Below are 12,097 nucleotides of genomic sequence, written 5' to 3'. Positions count from 1 at the left end.
TGCACCCTCAACTTCCTGGGCTCAAGCAATCCTCCCACCTCAGCTTCCTGAGTAGCTGGGACTACAGGCACATGCCACCACCACTGGCTAACTTTTAAATTTTTTATAGAGATGGGGTCTCACTATGTTGCTCAGGCTGGTCTTGAATTCCTGGGTTCAAATGATTCTCTTGCGTCAGCCTCTCAAACTGCTGGAATTACAGGCATGAGCCCCTATGCCTGGCTTCCAACTTTTTCTGTTTGGATATCTGGTTCACCCTGCATCATATATTGAAAAGACCATTCTTTCCCCCATTGCTTTGCAGGGCTACCTTCTTCATAAATCAAATGTTCATATATGTGTTGCTCCATTTATGGACTCTATTCTGTTCCTCTGGTCTGTTTGTCTCCTTGTGCCAGTACTCCTCTGCTTTATTTACTGTGGCCTAATAAGTCTTGATATTCATTAGTGTGAATATTCTATCTATAGTCTTCTTTTTTATTAAATTTTGACACGGGGTCTTGCTTTGTCACCCAGGCTGGAATGCAGTGGTGAGATCATGGCTCACTGCAGCCTTAACTTCCGGGCTCTAGTGATCCTCCCGCCTCAGCCTCCTGAGTAGCTGGGACAACAGGCACACACCATCATGCCTGGCTAATTTTTGTATTTTGGGTAGAGGTGGGGTTTTGCCATGTTGTCCAGGCTGGTCTTGAACTCTTGAGCTCAAGCAATCTGCTCAGCCTCCAACTATATTCTTTTTTTTTTTTTTTGAGACGGAGTCTCGCTCTGTCACCCAGGCTGGAGTGCAGTGGCCGGATCTCAGCTCACTGCAAGCTCCGCCTCCCGGGTTTACGCCATTCTCCGGCCTCAGCCTCCCGAGTAGCTGGGACTACAGGCACCCGCCACCTCGCCCGGCTAGTTTTTTGTATTTCTTAATAGAGACGGGGTTTCACCGTGTTAGCCAGGATGGTCTCGATCTCCTGACCTCGTGATCCACCTGTCTCGGCCTCCCAAAGTGCTGGGATTACAGGCTTGAGCCACCGCGCCCGGCCCCTCCAACTATATTCTTACTCCTTAACGTTGTCCTAGATATTCTTGGCCCTTTGCATTCCCATGTAAATTTCAGAATCAACTTGTCAATTTATGCCCCTACTGCCTGCCATACCCACCAAAATAACTCTAACTGGATTTTAATTGGGCTGTATTGAAACATAGATAAATTCTGAAACATCTTTCATTTTTATAATAAGGAACCTTCCAATATATTAATATGCTCTGTCTCTCAACTTATTTAGGTCATCTTTAATTTTTCTCAATGTGGCCAGGTGTGACGGCTCACAACTGTAATCCCAGCACTTTGGGAGGCCAAGGCGGGAGGGTACCTGGAGCCCAGGAGTTCAAGACCAGCCTGGGCAACATGGCAAAATTCCATCTCTACAAAAAAATACAAAAGTTAGCTGAGTGTGGTGGCATGTGCCTATAGTCCCAGCTTCTTGGGAGGCTGAGGCTGTGGTGAGCCATGATTGCCCCATTGCATTCCAGCCTGGGTGACAGGGAGAGAACCTGTCTCAAAAAAAAAAAAAAAAAAAAAAAAAAAAAAAAAAATTGGCTGGGCACAGTGGCTCACGCCTGTAATCCCAGCACTTTGGGAGGCTGAGGCGGGCGGATCACGAGATCAGGAGTTCAAGACCAGCCTGACCAACATGGTGAAACCCCGTCTCTACTAGAAATACAAAAATTAGCCAGGCACGGAGGTGGGTGCCTGTAATCCCAACTACTTGGGAGGCTGAGGCAGGAGAATTGCCTGAACCCAGGAGACAGAGGTTGCAGTGAGCCGAGATTGTGCCACTGCGCTCCAGCCTGGGTGACAGAGCAAGACTCCAATTTAGGAAAAAAAAAAAAAAAAAATCCACTCTGGCCATGTTTGTCTTTTTAGTGGACTATTCAGTCCATTTACATTTACTCTTAAGTAATTATATATTTGGATTTTCACCTATCATCTCACTATTTGGCCTTTCAAGTCTTCACTGCTTTGATACCTCTCTGATCTGTTAAACAGAAATTGGCCTATATTTTGTTTAGCCTTGTTCTTGGTAGGAAGGCTGTTGTGAGAAGGTAGTCTGCCATCACTAGCTGTGGGAAAATCATTCCTTTTCCACATTCTTCTGTTTTCCTTCTCTCCTGTTTTTAGGGACTGCCCATGAATTCAAGAAGCATTTTGAATTGCCAATTTTGAAGGGTCGAGATGCTGCTGCTAGTGAGGCAGACAGGAAGCTAGGAGAAGAGCGGCTGAGGGAGCTCACCAGTATTGTGAATAGGTAATGACCTCAAGCAAAGTCATTAGAATTGCCTCCCAAACCATCCATGGCCAGTCCTTTGGGGGCTTTGCCTGTCTAGAGCCCTCAAAGGCTGAGATTCTAGGAAGGGAGTGGGATCTGTGTCCTAACTACGGCCACTGAATAAACAAAGGAGTCTTGGAGGCGAAGTTCCTGCTTTCTTTCTAGCCTGGGCTCTGTGGTCTGGTTTTGGTCTGTTTATCAGCCTGCTGAGGAAGCTCTTCTCTGATGCTGCTGGACTTCTTGAGCAAAGTATACCTTGAAGCATTACTAGTATTTCCAAAGCTTCCTGTCAGTTTGTCTCAGACCTGAAGCATTAGGCTTTTCTTCCCAGGCCCCATAGTCATTCTGTGACAGGTAGGCGAAGATCTGAAAGGGGCTTGTAGCTCCCAGGCTAAGAGGACTTACTTTTTCATGGGACTTACATAACCCAGGGGGTAGGCACATTCTGGACTCCTTTGTCCAGAGGTGGTATGCACTTAATAGGTTACATTCTAAAGAGTCCTCCTGCCCTTCCCAACAACTGCCTGGCTACCTGGCTACCTCTCCCTACCAATTTTAGATGGCAGGCCGGGTGTGGTGGCTCATGCCTATAATCCCACCACTTTGGGAAGCTGAGGCAGGTGGATCACTTGAGGTAAGGAGTTCGAGACCAGCCTGGCCAACATGGGGAAAAACAAAAATTAGCCGGGTGTGGTGGGGTGCACCTGTAGTCCCAGCTACTCTGGAGGGAGAGGCAGGAGAATCGCTTGAACCTGGGAGGCGGAGGTTGGAGTGAGCTGAGACGCGCCACTGCACTCCAGCCTAGGTGACACAGCAAGACTCCGTCTCAAAAAAAAAAAAAAAAAAAAAAAAAATTAGATGGCAGGAAGAAGAATTGGTGTTTTCTTAAGATCTGCTTCTTAGGTGCCTGATCCCTATCCTTCCTGGTCTTCCCAGGAGGTCTATGCTTAATTCCATTTAGCCATGTAGCGGTGGGCATTTGGACAAATGCAAGCGGAAACTCCCCTAAGGACTTAGTAATTTACAGCTTGCTTTTCCTGTTAGAGCTCCTGTCTCAATGGGAAGCCTCAGTCTTCTCTTGAAGACTAGGCAGCGTATTGAAGGGGAAGAGAAAGTGCTGCCTGTCTAAGCTAGAATGTTTGGAAGGTCTTTGTTCCCATAACTAAGACCCTGATACAGATGTGTTTGACATAGGTCTGATGAGTCTCTACATTTTTTTTTTTTTTGAGACAGAGTCTTGCTCTTATTGCCCAGGCTGGAGTGCGATGGGGTGATCTCGACTCACTGCAACCTCCACCCCCTGGGTTCAAGCAATTCTCCTGCCTCAGCCTCCTGAGTAGCTGGGTTTACAGGCGCCTGCCACCACATTTGGCTAATTTTCGTATTTTTAGTAGAGAAAGGGTTTCTCCATTTTGGCCAGGCTGGTCTCGAACTCCTGACCTCAGGTGATCCTCCGCCTCGGCTTCCCAAAGTGCTGGGATTACAGGTGTTAGCTACTGTGCCTGACCAGTCTCTGACATTTGATACTGTAAAAGAGGGCTAGTCTTGGTCCTTTGGGTGGTAGCTTTTATTCCCGTAGTTAGCATGGCAATTTTACCAGCCTCTTGCCTTTTTACCCTGTTTTCTCTAGATGCCTGATACGGAGGACTTCTGATATCCTTTCTAAATATCTGCCTGTGAAGATTGAGCAGGTCGTTTGTTGTAGGTACTGAACTCAACTGAAAGATCTGGAGTGAGTGGGTCAAAGCCTAGCTCCTGAAGCATGGCTGGACTCTCAAGGTGTTCTCAGAGGACAAGAGGGTGGTCTAGCTTTTTCCACTGACCCAGCTGCCTTTTTTAGGCTGACACCCCTTCAGACTGAGTTATACAAGAGGTTTCTGAGACAAGCCAAACCAGCAGAAGAATTGCGTGAGGGCAAGATGAGTGTGTCTTCCCTTTCTTCCATCACCTCGCTAAAGAAGCTTTGTAATCGTGAGTTGGGCTTGTGTCCTGGTGTCCTCTGTGAGAGTGAGCAAGGGAGGGTAGGTTCCTGTAGTAGCCCGGCGACCCTCACTAAAACTTGTCTAGAGTCATCCTCATAGAGGCCACATGTGATTCCAACCCTACCCAAAGCACGAACCCTGCATTGTGGACTCTGTTTACCAGACCCTTTGCTTTGGAAAATTGAACTCATCTTCTGTCCAGTCCATGCTTGATGACCTGGGATATGTCGACTGTGTTTGTGAGTGCTTGCATGTACACATGCTCATATACAATGTTGGGCAGGAGGAAAAATAACAAAGAAACCTTGCCTGCTCTGTTATAGCTCCCTTCTTGTTGGGAGAACACATTAGTGAGTGAGATTGTCCATCCATTGTCCCAGATGGCACCGACTGTATCCTGTTGGAATTTGGTAGGATGAAGATCAAGCAAGTCTGATATTGAGGAAGGCCTTCTGGGCTAGGCTTCTAGAGGGAGTTCTAGTGAACACTGTTCAGAAAACAAAGTAGCTGGGTTTTGTTTTGTTTTCTCCCAGATCCAGCTCTAATCCATGATAAGTGTGTGGAAGAGGAGGATGGCTTTGTGGGTGCCTTGGACCTCTTCCCTCCTGGTTATAGCTCAAAGGCCCTGGAGCCCCAGCTGTCAGGTGACCCTTTTCCTACCAGTATGTGGGCTTCTCTAGGAGGAGGGTGGGAGATTGTCTTTGTGCTAGGGCTGTCCTGTTTCAAGGCAGGATATCAAAAGTGCCTGGGCCATTGGGATAGCCAGTAGGGAATTGCTGGTTGCTGCTCTTCCCAGGTAAGATGCTGGTCCTGGATTACATTCTGGCGGTGACCCGAAGCTGTAGCAGTGACAAAGTAGTGCTGGTGTCGAATTACACCCAGACTTTGGATCTCTTTGAGAAGCTGTGCCGGGCCCGAAGGTAGGGAAGAGCCTAACCAGGATGCCAAAGGGGATGTACCCCTCCCCTACTGCCCCTCTAGTTCTGATTTGTGGATGTGGGCCAAGATCTGGGCACATAAATGCTTTCCCTGAAGATATCTTCCCTTATTGCTGTGATGGCCCCAGCTCAATCTCCAAGTAGAAGATCCCCTAGTCCTTCAGGTACTCCTTTAGGACAGAGTCTTGGCCTCTAGCTCCCTGCCCCTGCCTTTGGGAGCTTAGGGCCTCAAGCATGGTTATTTCAATCCCTTCAGTAGCTCTCACTCTGCTTTCTTGGGTCTTTTTAAAAAAGTTTTTATTTTTAAATTTTTTTTCCCCAATCACTGAAGCTCTATTTTCTTGGGTCTCAAATCCCCCTTCAGGTACTTATATGTCCGCCTGGATGGCACGATGTCCATTAAGAAGCGAGCCAAGGTTGTAGAACGCTTCAATAGTCCATCGGTAAATGCACATCCCCTGTCCTCACACCACCAATGCAGTATCATCAGAATTAAGGATTGATGGAGAAGCGATAAGGGGTTACCTTGATTTTTTTTTTTCTTCTTCCCCTAGTGGATATGGTAGGATTTGGCTGGTTGGTGATGGCTGGGCTGGGAACTGACTTTGTGCGTTGAGAAATTGGCTGGTGAGCGGATAAACTGGTGGCTTTCACAATTGGTACTGAGTAGTATAGAGGCATGAGAGAGGAGCTGGTTGGGCTGAGCAGGATCCCAGTTTAGGCTATAAGAGGTTCCTTTTCTCCTGTTTCTTCTCTTTCCAGAGCCCTGACTTTGTCTTCATGCTGAGCAGCAAAGCTGGGGGCTGTGGCCTCAATCTTATTGGGGCTAACCGGCTGGTCATGTTTGACCCCGACTGGAACCCAGCCAATGATGAACAAGCCATGGCCCGAGTCTGGCGAGATGGTCAAAAGAAGACTTGCTATATCTACCGCCTGCTGTCTGTAAGGATGGTGATAGTAGTCATAGTGGGGGTGGGTTATGGAACGAGACCTTCAGGACCATCTTGTTTCTTAGTGCCTCTCTTTGGCCTTTCTGTCTCTAGCAGTAGCCAAGCTATGGGCCCAGAAGTGAGTCCTTTATTCTTCTGTTCTCCCTCCCCTTCTCTCCATCCCATTCCCTCAAACCATTCTTACTGTGCCATCTGAACACTTGTTCAGTACATCCTTTTCATAGGACACCTGCTTCCCTCATACATGATTTCTGCTGTGTCACCAGCCTTGTAGTCTTCTCTCATCCCCTGTCCTATTTGCATTCTCCAAGTTATCAATTATCACCTTCAGACCATCCATCCCATAGTTCCTCTCTTGCAGCTTACGTCGTTGGACTTGACTACCCTCTTTTCTTCCTTGCTGCAGTCCTCTATCCTCTGCTATATTCCTACTTCCTAATTCATTGATGACTTTGGACACTAGCTCAGCCTTCATTTCTTTCCCAAAGCCAGCAATCATACTGGCTGACCTCAAGGACCATGCGGTTATCCAGCACTCTGGCCTTCATGTTTCCTTGACCTCATCTCAATCCCCCTTCATCTTAACTATTCCTAAGGTCACACTGTGGAACTTGTTAGAACCCAAAACCTTAATAATTGTCATTCTACTCTCACTTCTTGTCCTCCTAGCTTTCACATACCTGCTGTATCTGCTTCAGCCTAATGTTCCAGTAGCCTCTCCCCTTCCCACCCTCCCACTCATCTGGCTTGACTTCCTTGTTTATTTAGCCCAGTCTTCATTGTGCATCCTTTCAGCTACTCTTTTCCCAATACCCATTCCAGTTGGATTATTTGAGCTGTTTTCAGCTTCTACACCAGCTACATTGCATTTACAGGTTGGTACTACCACAAATTCATGTTCTCTTTTTGAGGTGGGCCATATCTCATTTCCTTCAACCATTTCAAGCATCTACCATTTCTCTCAAATTTCCTGCCTAACTCATCTTCTTTCTACTCACTCATCAGACTCCTTATACCACTGAACCTACCTTCAAATATACTACTGACTTCCTAATTGCCAAAACAGGAGACTATTGATTTTTCCTCTTTGTGTATCTCACACTGTGACTAATCATCCCTTTAAAAATGCTCTTCTAGGCTGGGTGCAGGAGGATCACTTGAGGCCAGGAGTTTGAGGCTATAGTGAGCTAGGATTGTGCCACTCTATCCTGGGTGACAGAATAAAAAAAAAAAATTTTTTTTTTTCCATCACTTAATCTACATTTCCACTTAGATTTTTAATGAGCACTTTAGAAGTATCATGACTAAACTCATTCCCCTTCTAATTAATTGATTGATTTTGAGACAGTTTCTTTCAGGGGCCTAAGCTGGAGTACAGTGGCACGATCATGGCCCACTACAGCTTCAACCTCCCACCTCAACCCCCTGAAGTAGCTGGGGCTACAGGTGTGTGCCACCACACCCGGATAACTTTTTTCTTTATTTTTGTAGAGAAGGGGTCCTGCTATGTTGCCTAGGCTGGTCTCGAACATCTGGACTCAAGCGATCCTCCCACCTTGGCCTTCCCAAGTGCTGGGATTAACAGCATGAGCCACCACACCTGGCGCCCTTTCTGAATGTTGTTCTTAATGGCTCCATTATCCACCCAACCCAAAACTCGGAATAATCTTACCGGACTATTCTTTTTCCTAACAACCAGATTCCTACCAGTTTTCACTGATTTTTACCTTCTTGAAATTTCCTTAATCTAACCCTGCTCTCCAAGCCCTTCGGAGGTCATGGTCATCTGTCACTTGGATATTGTAGCAGCTTCCTAATTGTTTACTTCTGTCTTATCCCAACCCATTGTTCACATACTGCTTCCAGAAGGAACTTTCCAAAAATTCTGATTTTACTTTTCATCCCTTCGAAGACAAGATTAAGGCCTTCAGCATGGCATCCAAGGTTTTTTTTTTGAGATGGAGTCTTGCTCTTGTCGCCCAGGCTGGAGTGCAATGGCACAATCTCGGCTCACTGCAACCTCTGCCTCCTGGGTTCAGGCGATTCTCTTGCTTCTCCTGAGTAGCTGGGATTACAGGTGCCCACCACCACGCCTGGCTAATTTTTGTATTTTTAGTAGAGAGGGGGTTTCGCCATGTTGGCCAGGCTGGTCTCGAACTCCTGACCTTGTGATCTGCCTGCCTCGGCCTCCCAAAGTGCTGGGATTACAGGCATGAGCCACCATGCCTGTCCCCAAGGTTCTTTAATGTGGCCTCTGCTGACTTCCCAGTCTCAGCTCTTACTATACTCCCACCAACCTCTAGTTAGCCTGAACTCCTCACAGTCCTCCAATAGGCCAGTAGTATTCCTTTGTTCCTATGCTGGGAATGCCTTTCTTTGTATCTTTTCTTACAAACCATCTATTCATTTTCAAGATTGAGCTTAAGGATAGAGTTTCAAGTTTTCAATACTCTTCTACTCTACCATCCGTATGGACTCCCAGTTATCCTGTACCGATTTCTGTCATTGTATCAACTCTTTAAATGTTTGTCTTTCTCACTATTCTAGGAGCTCAAGGATAGGGGATATATATGATTCTTCTTTGTATCCTAATGTCAGCACAGGGTCTGAAATAGAATAGATACCCAAATGATATTTATTGAATGAATTAGAGTTGGGCTTGGTATGGAAATCTGAAGCTGCAGCAGACAAACCTCAGTTCACCCTAAAGGGATTTAGCCAGGCTCCGGGACCCTTCATTAGTATGGAAAATAGCCTGGGTCTACATGACTATTCATGTCATGTTCTCAGGGGAGAGACTGGGAAAATGGGCCTCAGCTGAGTAGAGATAATGCTCTGGGACTCATACTTTTTATTCATATCCCCTTCCCGGGTAGCTGTGTTTCACCCCTTTGGTTTTCCTGCTCCCTTTTTATGGGGATGGCTAAGCACTGTATCCGTTGACATTCCGCACCTGCTCTTCCCCAGGCAGGGACCATTGAGGAGAAGATCTTCCAGCGTCAGAGCCACAAGAAGGCACTGAGCAGCTGTGTGGTGGACGAGGAGCAGGATGTAGAGCGCCACTTCTCTCTGGGCGAGTTGAAGGAGCTGTTTATCCTGGATGAAGCTAGCCTCAGTGACACACATGACAGGTGGGGAAGTGCCCTAACCATTATCTCTAAGCTACCCACACAGCAGGGAGATGGGTTCCGTAGTGACTTCAGCTGTGCCTTCTTTCCCTAGGTTGCACTGCCGACGCTGTGTCAACAGCCGTCAGATCCGGCCACCCCCTGATGGTTCTGACTGCACTTCAGACCTGGCTCAGTGGAACCACTGCACTGATAAGCGGGGGCTCCAGGATGAGGTACTCCAGGCTGCCTGGGATGCTGCCTCCACTGCCATCACCTTCGTCTTCCACCAACGTTCTCATGAGGAGCAGCGGGGCCTCTGCTGATAACCAGCTGGTCTGGGTGTAGCTCTTAGAGGAAGGAGATAGGGAAAAGGGGTTCCTTGCCCCACAGGGCCCTGTTGAATTTTGTTCTCTGGGAGAAAATCATCAAGAAGGGCTGCATGATGTTTGCCCAAAATTTATTTTATAAGAAAAACTTTTTTGGTTAAAAAAAAGAATAAAGGTATGAAAGGGTTTGAGGCCTGAGAGCAGTGTGGTAAGCCCAGCAGGGAAGAAGCCCCCTATACTTCTCTAAAGCCTGGGTGCCTGCTTGAGGAGGGAAGGCAGGAACCCAGGGGCAGGGGAGGGCGTCTCTTCAGCAATGATGATGACCACTGTAACCTCCTAGCCCAGGGTTCCCAGCATACTGAGTAAGGGGCCCAAAGACACTAAACCCAGCTGTGAGAATGCCTCTTTGCTGGGCCTCATCAAGGCCTCCAGGACCTCAGTGCAAGGGAAGAAGGAAAAAAGAGACAAAAGGTGACAGAAAGAGAAAGATAGAACTGGTGGTTGGGGTTCTGGGCAGCCCATGCTTCAGCCCCTGCAAGCTGATGGTACCGAGCATGAGACTGTGAGGTACGGGCCCCATCACATGGTGCTAACATAATCTGCGAAGGCCTGGGATGAGTCCCATGAGTCGCTAACCACATGGCAGGTAGCCCGGAGTCGCCGGATGGCTTCCCTGGCTGTGACTGCATCCTGGTCCAGCCAGTTTTGGAAGAGGCGCAGGTGACCAAAGGCTCCACGGCCCCAGCGCTCCAGCCGCTTGGCGAACTCCAGAAGCCCATCTGGCTTGATGCAGTTGGAACTGGTAGGGTGAGATGGATTAGATATCCAGGAAGCAGCAAATTCCTGGTCTATATCTCTGTAGCCCCATCCCTTGTCTTGCCCTTCCCCTCATGTACCTGATGTCCAGCTGACAGAGAGAGGAGGATGAATCCTCTGAGAAAACATCTGCCAAGGCCAGCAGGCCAGCATTCCCTGGAGAGAAGGGGAGAAGTGCCTGTCACCTCCACCCAAGAACAGGGAACAAGGGTATCCCAACCCAACTGTGGCTGGGGAGAAGCCCAGCCCTGCTGGTTCCTGAAGCCCCAGCACAGAAATATCTGTATTCCAACTCCCACGTTCCCAATGGAGAGGTCTTTGCCTTTATCCAGTGAGTTTTTAGGTCAAAGGCCTAGCTCCTTTCCCCTCTGCCTCCCCAGGGTCTGGCCCCCACCCAGGCGGTTCCCTGGCAGCCGGAGGCCCTTCAGTGTGGAGTTGCCCTTCATAGCAGCAACCATCTCAGGCAGAAATTGGGCTGGGCGCTTCTCAAACAGACGGCAGAAGGAGAAGGTAATCTCTGTCAAGAAAAATTATAGTAAATTCTGATGGCTGTATTAGGACTTGTGCCGCCCCCCCTACCCCAGTTGGCCCTAGCAAGGGGTATTAACATTGTATAGGCCCAAAAAGAGGAAGGAATTTTTCTAGACTCCATGCAAGGCTGGAACTAAATCAGAATCCAAACCAAAGACTGAACCTAAATGTTCACTATTAGGAGGTTCTCTGCATGGACAATTCTCCATTAACTTTCTTCTTTCCCTATCACTGACCACCCTCTATGCGGGGTTGGGGATCAGAGAAAAGTCTATGAAGGGAGCCTGGCACAGTACATTTTGCCCCACCACCACCATTTTGTCCACCTCTGAAAGGTAAGAGCAACTTCTGGGTGAGGCACTCTAAAAGAGTAATTTTTCATGTTTAGCAGAGGAGGAATTGAGGTTGGGGCTTTTAGAAGGAAAGTCATGCAGGTTCTATATCCATTTTATAGTTGAGGACACAAGGCCAAGAAAGCTCACTCAGATAATGGCAGAACCACAGTGAAGACCCAGGAAATGTCCAGGTTCTGAATGAGGGACTTACCTTGCAGAGTCAGATTCTGTAGCAAAAAGAGCACCTCGCTCTGACAGTCAGCCAGATTCATGTCATGGAAGCTCAGTCTTTTCAGGGCTAGGTTGTACTCTGGATAGGAGGCAGAGATCATGGACCATGGACCTTAGCTTTCCTAGAGAACAGTGCTAGGTCCCCACCTACTCCTCTCCCTTCACCATTCTGGCTGGGTCCTACCTTTGAGTGTTTGCAAAACAAGCCCAAAATCCTGGGGAGAGGCAAAGGTGGCACTATCCAGGGACAGCTGCTGCAGAGAACCCGAGGCCTTCAGAACGGAGCACAGCAGTGGGGCTGGCTGGGCTCCCCGTGGAAATCCCATCTCCAACTGCTCCAGGCAGTTTTCTGGATATGGTGGGGAAAGAAGATTCCAGCTGGCCATCTCTACCTCACTCCCATAGTAGGTCCCATCCTGTTCTTAAGGGATTCATCTAAAAAATTATTTATTCATTCACTTGTTGAATGCCTACCACATGTCAGCACTGTGCTAGATTCTGGATATTGAGCACTAAATAAGAGATTTAATCCTTGCCCTGGTAGAACTTTTAGACCAGGA

General features: G+C 47.8%; 2 protein-coding genes across 9 annotated transcripts in view; one reads left to right on the top strand and one right to left on the bottom strand.

Moving 5' to 3' along the window:
- Positions 1-9,811, top strand: part of RAD54L (RAD54 like) — a 49,681-nt gene extending 39,870 nt beyond the window's left edge. For all 6 annotated transcript variants that reach the window (XM_077958731.1, XM_077958733.1, XM_077958726.1 and 3 more), the window contains 9 exons: positions 2,171-2,297; positions 3,949-4,023; positions 4,159-4,289; positions 4,834-4,944; positions 5,097-5,220; positions 5,603-5,681; positions 6,001-6,180; positions 9,156-9,319; positions 9,411-9,811. In XM_077958731.1, coding sequence (XP_077814857.1) covers positions 2,171-2,297; positions 3,949-4,023; positions 4,159-4,289; positions 4,834-4,944; positions 5,097-5,220; positions 5,603-5,681; positions 6,001-6,180; positions 9,156-9,319; positions 9,411-9,621 — 1,202 coding nt within the window. In that variant the 3' untranslated portion in view covers positions 9,622-9,811. The remainder of the gene's footprint in view (positions 1-2,170; positions 2,298-3,948; positions 4,024-4,158; positions 4,290-4,833; positions 4,945-5,096; positions 5,221-5,602; positions 5,682-6,000; positions 6,181-9,155; positions 9,320-9,410) is intronic.
- The window catches only part of LRRC41 (leucine rich repeat containing 41), a 27,724-nt gene continuing 25,365 nt past the window's right edge, over positions 9,739-12,097 (bottom strand). For all 3 annotated transcript variants that reach the window (XM_015138718.3, XM_077958639.1, XM_077958642.1), the window contains 5 exons: positions 11,722-11,886; positions 11,518-11,616; positions 10,835-10,957; positions 10,521-10,596; positions 9,739-10,423 (listed from right to left, as the gene is read on the bottom strand). In XM_015138718.3, the coding sequence (XP_014994204.1) occupies positions 10,204-10,423; positions 10,521-10,596; positions 10,835-10,957; positions 11,518-11,616; positions 11,722-11,886 (683 nt within the window). In that variant the 3' untranslated portion in view covers positions 9,739-10,203. The remainder of the gene's footprint in view (positions 10,424-10,520; positions 10,597-10,834; positions 10,958-11,517; positions 11,617-11,721; positions 11,887-12,097) is intronic.

Source organism: Macaca mulatta, chromosome 1 (assembly GCF_049350105.2).
Source record: "Macaca mulatta isolate MMU2019108-1 chromosome 1, T2T-MMU8v2.0, whole genome shotgun sequence".
NCBI classification, from domain to species: domain Eukaryota; kingdom Metazoa; phylum Chordata; class Mammalia; order Primates; family Cercopithecidae; genus Macaca; species Macaca mulatta.
Note: the sequence above shows the minus strand (reverse complement) of the source record. Positions and strands in the feature narration are given on the sequence as shown.